Below are 9,054 nucleotides of genomic sequence, written 5' to 3' on the forward strand. Positions count from 1 at the left end.
CCAGATGCTGCCTGGCCTTCTGTGTTCTTCCAGACTCCTGTTTGCCTACCCTGGATTCCAGCATTTGCAGTTTTTTTTTGTCTCTGTTGAGTTCCCTTTTCTGAATCATTTATATATAGCGAATATACAGCCCTACCATTTCCCAGTTCTGCTTTGAGATTCAGAATTCAAATATTAAGTGTCCACTGTCCACAGCCATTTCCTGAAGGTGCTGCACATTTGCTGAATTTAAATTAAATGGATGTTTTGATTTATTAGTGAAGACTAAGAGATAAATATTAGCCAGGACACTCTGGGTAGGGGGAGTTCCCAAACCCCCTTGGAATACTCTTCTCACTGAAACAATAATAGTTCATACACGACTTAAAATACTACCAGATGCCAAGAATTGCTATTTTGTATGCAAACTACAATTTTTAAACCAACCTGACCGAACATGTTATGACACACCCCTAGGACCATCATATCCTGAGCTGGGACTCGAACCCGGACCTTACAACCCAGAGCAGGGACACAGCACCATTGAAGCAATTCTTCATAAGGCATCTATCTATGTCCTGGGCAGGCTTTTTGCACTTGTTACATTCAATCGAGTCAAAATCATTGGTTCTAAAGGTGTCAAGGGGGTGGAGCAAACAGGTCGTTCAGCCGTCTTTCTTTTCCAAGCTGGGGCCTCGTCCTGCAGTAGGGAGAAGTCCACTGGAGGTGGAGAATGCAGAGTCCTGTAGCCCACCTGCAAATCTGCGTCGCCCACCAGCAATCCGCCTTAAGCATTCTGCACCAATACCTCCAGGATCAGCGGCACCTTGGTCCGGCCCAGCCCAGCCCCTCTCAGACCCCCAGGAGCAGCTCTACGTTGAGGCAACCCAGCTTCAGCAGCGGGACCAGGAGGATCCCACCCTCAGCTACTTCCAGCAAACGCAGGACCATCCTGCAGGTCGCCCGAGAGAGCAAGTTAACCCGGTTAACAGGCTTCATTTCAGGTTTACTGAATCTGGAGCAAAATGCATTGTCTGCACTGCAAGAGACGCACCTCCACGTGGAGTGTAAGGTAAGTTTCAATGGTGAAAATTGTCTACATTGTTGATTGAAAATAATTAATCAATAATCTTCAACCGAATAAATGCAGACAAAACTACCCCTGGAGGTTTTTTTTAAACCACCTAACTCGAAGCCGAGCTATTTTATACAGGGAAAACCGTTTCACCATCATTTGCGAGCAGAAAGTAGTGTTTGTATTTTTGACACATTCGTTCATTCATGGGGAGTCATTTTGCCCACGTTCTCTGTTTGCTGTTTACTCTCCAGCTCAGCGCCGAGCTCAGAAATCTCTGCAGTCGCCTGGCAGCCCGAGAAGATTGTCTCCGATTAGATGCGGATCTGAAAGCGATCGAGCAGTGTTTGCGAGACATTGCCCTGCAGCTGTTAAGTTCACTGTCCTCAAATAAGTCAGGTTCACACCTGCAGACCATTCCCGTGCTGAAAGAACTCTTTAAAAAGTTCCTGGTTATTTGAAGTCATGGAAATCAGATGATCTAGCCTCTGTCATAATTCACTGATAGGGACAGCAACAGCATGAGCAATATTTGTAACCATTGTACCGCCTCAGTCCATGTGGATTATCAGTTTTCGTTGTGGTTCTGTAATAACTGGGCAGTTTACAGTTCATGTATTTCTGTGGAACTTGGATCATTCAGGCAGACTGGGTGAAGATGGTAGAGTTCATTCTGTCAAGGACTTTAGTAAATCTGACAGATTACTGGACTGGCATCAACTTTTTTTTTAATCTTCTGACTTGTTTAAACACTGCATTCAAGCTTTCAAATTGCCAGGGTGGGATTTAAACTCACAACTTTTAGGTTATTAATTCAGGGTTCTTATCCCCGGATACGAGATGCTGGTGTTATTTTTGAAACTGTGAATGGCAGGTATGGTTTGTCAAAATATACAGTGTGGTTCACATGTAGTGCTGCTCTCCCAGCTGAGGTTACCGCAAAGGATTCTCCTTCACAGTGTCTCCCCTCGCCTGGGGCATGCTGACCCTCAGGTTAAACCAGCTACCAGTCGCCCTCTGTCTCTGAGAATATTTGAAATGAAGAATATTACACATCCGAGCGTTCATGCAATTCTAGACAATAGAACTTTGGCGACTTCATATACAAGTACACGCGACACTTTCAGACAGTGGCAACAACAGCTGTTATGGCAGCGTACTGCCCTGGCACCACATATTGGCATCGGAGCCATGTGCAGCTGATCAGTTTTCTTCACACCATCATTGGCAGCTGTTCCTTCAACTGGTTAGATTCTAAGGTTTGGTGTTGTAATGTGGCTAAGTGTCAATTTTTTGTCTTATAGCATTACCACAAAGCATCCTTAAAGCATTTTTATCACATTAAAGGTGCCGTGTAAATAAGGATTGTTACTGCTTGCTGATCTGACGCCTAATGGTACAAGACAGATACCGACCTTTGTAGTGTGTTGGTACAGAGATTAGTTGAACGTACTGGTGTGTAAGATGTAGTGTTAAACCAATCTATTCACTTCTGGAAAATTGAACTCCAGGACCTATGTGTACTTGCATTTGGTCCTCAATGGAGCCGGAGGCTGTCTGCTCCAGGCCAGCCGCATTCTTTTTCTCTCTCTCCGTTTTTTTGTCTTTTTTTTTCATTTTCTTCATCTTCCTGTTATCGTGCAGAGGCCAGAGCGGTAAGGGTGGGGACTCATGGCTTCATAGATCTGATGGACTCATGGAATGGTGGCAGGGTGTCAGCTGCAGCGATGGTGGAGCGGGGGCTCCTGGCTGTGGGAGACCCGGAGCAGGGACCTTGCAGAAGTCCTGGAGCCATGTCTGGGACCCCAGTCAATGAAGATGAACTGTATTTGAGTACTTTCTTTTATTCTTCTTCTACCTTAAAATGGCACTGGATTGTGGCGACAGCACACTTCACTGTACCTCCCTAGATGTATGTGACAGTAAATAAATTATTCTTCATTCATTCAATGCTTTGCTCTTTGCATTAGATCCAGCAAGAGTTGTTGTGGCGAGATCTTCAGCATGTGTTGTCTTACATTTGTTTAGGCTTCTCTACTTTTGAAATAAAAGTAGCAAAAATGTTTATTTATTTTAAAAATATTTTAATTTAAATATTTAAAATGAAGAATATTACACATCCGAGCGTTCGTGCGATTCTAAACTTCAAAGGACAATAATCATCTAAATGCGTCTGCAGAAGTCTCTCAGCTGCCAAAGTAACAAATAGAATTGTATTTTTGGTTTGTATTCTCAATTAAATTCTGTGACAATACACATATGGGGTGCTATGGAAAATTATGTTTTAGTATCAAATGATTCAATACTTAAATGATTGATCTGATTTATAAAATAAATTCTGATACTGTGTGAGTTTAAATCTGATCTCAAAATGATCACTTACACGAATCCTTGCAATCAGTGCAATGCGCCTCACTATGGAGACACATGGCGTGGGGTGGGGAGAGATTGGGGAGGAAGGTTTTCACACTTTTGAGATCCCTTTTGGACCTTGGGACAAAACAAATCTCAGTAGAAGCTGGTGCATGTTAATGGCCATTGTTCATACAGTGACCCTGAGATCAGACAACCCCTGGTCTCAGGAGGAATTACAGTGAATGCCTGAGCTATTCTGGGGATTGGAACATCAAAAGTCTGCTGTTTTAACCATTTCGCTCATGGGATTTTACTAAATTGCTGTTGGGAGCAAATGGATTGTTGGCACCATTCCCTCTGAGCTGGTTGTGCTCAGTGATGGTAAGGTATTTTAAGTAGAACCTGTTCCATTTTCCCATCTTACATTTTTTCCGCAGTTTAAGAACATGATGAACAGGAGCAGACCATTTAGCCCTTCATACCATTGACCCACCAAGTTGATTTGTGTTGCATTTCTATTTACCTGTGTTTGCCCCTCATCTCTTGATGCTAGGGGTTCCAACATTCCTAGAATCACCAGGAGTTTCCTGAAATAAGGGGGTTCTATCCCAGATGTTTCCTCCAGATCCAGGAAATCAGAGATTTAAACTCTAGTTCAGCATGCCCACATGAACGATGCAGATTTACAAAGTACTTGAATGACTAATAGATGTTAACCTGGGGTAAGGTATCATATTGGGGTTAAACCACATTCACTTAAATCAGAACCATTTACACATTTTACATAGAGTTTGTTGCTGGGCACCTTTGTCCACAGAGAGTGGGGGCAGGGAGCTGGGAATCAAGTGGAGCAGACGAAGGAGGAAACAACAACAAAAATTGCTAGAAAAGCTCAGCAGATCTGGCAGCACCTGCGGAGAGAAATCAGAGTTAAATGTTTCGGGTCCTCAGAACTGAAGAAAGAGGAGACTGGGGAATAGGAACTCAAGGCAAGACAGAGAGATGGGTTTGGGTCCCAGTAATAGGGAGGCTACGGAATTCAGGATTGGATGAGGGAGACTGGGCAATGAAGGCTTGGGGAGAGATGGAGCCTGGAATGTGGAGGAATAAGTGGGAGAGAAGGAGACTGAAATTCAAAGGATTATGGAGAGAGGAAGCTTGCCTAGAGGGAGGCTGGGAATGGATTGTCAGTGGGGAGAGCCAGAAGGTGGAATTGGGGAGAGAGGGCAGTGAAGTTGGGGATCTGGGGCAGGATAGGGAGGCTTGGAATAGAGCATTGGTAGAGAATGCGATAGAAGTGGGTATTGAGTGACTAGGAGGTTAAGTTGTGTGATCTTTTTACAAAGCATGAATGCAATGAGAGAGGAGCAGCCTGTTAGGATGTAAGTGTAATCTGGAAGCTTCATTGTGAGTGAACAGTGAATGGATCGTTCCCACTGATGGGGAGGAAGGAGTAAGGAGTAAGGAACTAGAAATTAAAGGGTTTTCACCAGAAAGAATGAGGGTTAGAGGAGACTACTTCGTGCGCTGAGTGCTGTAAGACCTTGAGATTCTTCAGCATACGTGGCTGCTGAGGAACTTGAGTTTTGGGCCTGATTTTCAGGACAGTGGCAGCTTCATGGGGATTGTCAGTCCAGCCTTTGTTTTTAATGAAAGAGGGGAGCTTAACAAGGCAAACCATGCCTCTTTTTCATGGCAATCTCCTGCTGTACTCTGAAATGTAAAGACCCTGACAGATACTCTCATTGGGCAAGTCTATGAGCCAAAGCTAATGTTGGGAGGGTAGGATGCCAGATTGCTAGGCTGTCAGGGAAGTGGGGTGCCAGGTGGTAGAATGCCAGATGGGTAGGTGTAGGATGCAAGGTTTGTTGGATGCTAGCTTGAGTGGGGCTAGGGTGTAATAAGGCAAGTGGGGCAGGAGGTGTTTAGGGTAGGACAGGGTGGGCTGGTGATGTAGGGCCAGCAGGGTGTAGAGAGGGTGGGTGTTCAGGTCCAGCAATGGGGATGGGGTGATTGGAAAAGAATGGATGTTGCAGTCTCTCAGCAGCAGCGTTGACCTGGGTGCAACAGCAGGGTTGGTCATAGTCAAGGGGATGTAAGGGGTTTGGTGGAGGTGTAGTTGGGGGTGTCCGAGGTAAGTTTGGAGTCACTTTAAGAGTTACTCGGGAGTTGGATGATGTATTTAATACTCTTACTTTTTCAGAGTAACCATTTATGTTATTTCATTGGAACCATTTCGTGGAAACTGTTGGAGAGTTCCAAGCATAGGGGAATTACCCAGCAGAAAATTCAATTTCGTGGGAAATTCCTTTGGAGTCTGCTACAATGGGGATTCTGTGGGGCCGCCATGTCCAACTCCCATCCACAATGGAATAACGACAAGCCATTGGAAAGTCTACCCTTTCATTTCAAAGGTATTGAGATAAATATTTAATCATGTCATCAGATGTCACATGATCAAATTCTGCATTGTTAGAATATTACATGATTAAATCTCCTGGTATGCTGGCAAGCAGAATTGGCTACAACACCTCATAGTCCAACTCACCAAAAATCTATTGACCTTCATCTTGAAAGCTCCACTCCTAACATCATGGGGAGAGTTCCAGATTTCTACATGCCTTCACTTCTGAATTACCATGCACTAGAGTTAAGATGATGTTTCCTTATTCTTGATTGACCAACCAGACGAAATAGTTACTCCACATTTAACCTACTGAATTCCCCTAAAATTTGAAAGTTGCTAAACAAAATCTCTGGTGACCATTTAGTTGGATGGAGCAGATCCTGTATCATTATTTAAGAAAGAGCTGGGTGCTGTTCTCCAGTGTCCTGGCCAATACTCCTCCTTCAAGCTTCATCCTATGTAAAACTATTCAGTCATGTTAAAGAGATCTGTCACTTTAAGTCAGAAAGTGTCATTGCTATTACATAGTTCCATGTACTGAGGTTAAATAGAGGTTAAATTTTTGCTGCTGTAGGAATTTTGGCTGTAGATTGGTCACTGCTTGTAAATCCCTGGCTTTTCCTTTTGGAGGCATCTGCTGACCTACAGGAAATGGCTGGCTTTTTCAAAGAAACTGCTTTTTACAAAAAATTCCGCTTGCTCATTTGTGGTTCCCCTGTGTACTCCTTTGCGATTTGTTAATTTTTAAAAATATAATGTAGTCAATCATATATGCGTGACATAAGTTTATTAAAATTCTTGATGCAAAACACTTTAATGTCATGCTGCTGCTTCTATGTAAGATCATGGAATTGGCTACAGGCAGAACCTGCTCTCTGGATGTGTTGTCATGATAGTTTCATCAATCGTGACAATTCTAGAGAACACATTACAAAGGTATGAGCATCTTCCTCTAACCATGCCATGAACAGGCATGCCTGGTGCTTCATTGTGTGTTCTTGGTGGTGACTGAAACATAGTCCATGTCTTGGAGACACTGATTTGGAGAACAAAGTGTCTGGTGATTCTTTAGGATTTGTTTACTGTAGTTTGGATGTCGTCCTCGTTATGGAAAGCTGTGGTACAGTCATCTGCTTACAGAAGCTCTCTGTTTATTTCCTCTGCGACTTTAGTGGAGACTGGAGAGGTTGAAGACCTCTACCAGACCATTGTCATCATCACTCTGCTGTATAGTGCAGCATCCTGGGTCTGCTATAAGTGCCATATAAAAGCTTTGGAAAATTTCCAAGGCACCTGTGGTTGATTATGAGAATTCAATAATAGAATAAAATCACAAGTAACAACAACCTTTACCATCCTGGGAATCAACACCATTTCCCAGCTTTTTCCAGTTCTGAGGAAGAGTCATATTGGAGTTGAAATGTTAACGCTGTTTTTATCTCCACAGATGCTGCCAGATTTGATTTGATTTCACTTATGGTAGTCACATGTACCTAAATACAGTGGAAAGTTTGCAAGCAGTACAGGCAGATCATAGCAAACAAAGACATACAGGCTGTAGGGTGCTTAGAAAAAGGGAGACATACAAGGTTATGGCTGCACACGAGGTGCACAAAGCAAGATCAACATTATTTGCCATTAGAGAGGTCCATTCAGCTTGTTCTTCCTCTGCTATTTTCTCTTTTTATTTCAAAACCATGGAGGCTATTTTCCAGAAAATTCGACTTAGATGGCAGGCCGTATCTTCTGTATAGATGATTACAGAATTCCCAAGCAGATCTTCTGTGCAGATTTGTCCCAAGGCAAACAACAACAATGTCAATTGTGCTCAATGCAAACAATGCAAGGATACCCTAAAAACTTGCAAAGTTCAGCATTGCTGACCATCTGGCTTGGTCAACTGGCTCGTATGGGGGCAAGTACTGACATTCGGTTCAACATGATCTGAGTGTCATCTACACCAAACTAATAACAGCCCACATGGCCAGAGGAAGACAAAGGGCAGTGCAATTGCAGAAGTTGCCCTAATTACCAACATGAACTGCCAGTCGGTAAATGTCCATGCCAACCTTACATTGGTTTCTCTGATCTCAGGCAAGGTATTAAGTCACTTACACCTTGGATATACATGAATACTGAGGAATCTACCACTAACTAGATGCAACAGACACGTTTACTAAGAAGAAACCTGTGCTCGCACATGATTCATGTCCAACTTCTGTCAAGTTTTGGACAAACTTTTCAATTCAGTGATTTGATATATTAGGAATTTCTATGTAAATAGAGTTGGTGACACTGTACTTGGAGGCTTTGATTGCTAGTTTAAAGGATAATCCTTTTCATTTAGGCCAACTTGTCTATCAGAAATAAATGTTGCTAACAACTTGTCATTACCATTGTCAATTACTAAGGCATTGCTTGAAATGTATTAAGAATGTTGATTATTCAATTTTAATCTACAAATAGACTGGAACAAACAGCTGGGCAAAGGTATCTGACATGAAGAGTTCATACAATAATTTCAGGATAGTTTCTTAGAACAGCACCTTCTTGAGCCAACCAGAAGGCAAAGTGATGGCTTAAGTCTGTTGTCGTTGGACTATTAATCCAGACACCTAGTAATGATATGAGAACCTAGCTTCCAATCTCAGTATGGCAGATGATGGAATTTGAATTCAAGAACCAAAAAAGAAAATCTGCAGTTAAGAGTCTCATGATGACTATGAAACCATCGTCGATTGTTGAAAAAGTCACCTAGTTCACTAATGCCCTTTAGGGAAAAACTGCTCTTACCTGGTCTGGGCCCACATGTGGCTCCAGACCCACAGCAATGACTCTTAACTGCCCTCTGGACAATTAGGGATGGGCATTAAATCCTGGGCTAGCCAGTGATGCCCACATTCTTTGAATGAATTTAAAAAAGACTGTACTAAAGATGGCACTGTGCAATGAGATAGGATTTATTAATTATCTCAGTGTAAGCCCCTAGGTAGCAGTGATTGAATGTTACATTGAGGAAGAAAGATTGGGTCCATGGCTAGCAGCAATAAGGAGCCATAATTCACAAAGGACCATAGGCAGCCCTCTCCATTAGTTGTGAATAGTTAAGGACAACTCTAAGGCATGAGGAACAAACCTGCAAGAATTCTTGTAACTGCTTTGGGGTTAAATAGAGATAACAAGATGTAGAGCTGGATGAACACAGCAGGTCAAGCAGCATCAGAGGAGCAGAAAGGCT

General features: G+C 42.8%; 1 protein-coding gene across 1 annotated transcript; it reads left to right on the forward strand.

Moving 5' to 3' along the window:
• The first annotated feature begins 488 nt into the window (after positions 1-488).
• LOC125484436 (leukemia-associated protein 7-like) lies at positions 489-3,076 on the forward strand. The gene is made up of 2 exons (XM_048603185.1): positions 489-1,051; positions 1,309-3,076. Exons 1-2 carry the CDS (start codon positions 713-715, stop codon positions 1,513-1,515), a joined length of 546 nt encoding a protein of 181 aa, XP_048459142.1. The 5' UTR covers positions 489-712; the 3' UTR covers positions 1,516-3,076.
• Positions 3,077-9,054: the final 5,978 nt, after the last annotated feature.

The sequence above is a fragment of the Rhincodon typus genome, chromosome 11 (genome assembly GCF_021869965.1).
Source record: "Rhincodon typus isolate 14 chromosome 11, sRhiTyp1.1, whole genome shotgun sequence".
NCBI lineage: Eukaryota > Metazoa > Chordata > Chondrichthyes > Orectolobiformes > Rhincodontidae > Rhincodon > Rhincodon typus.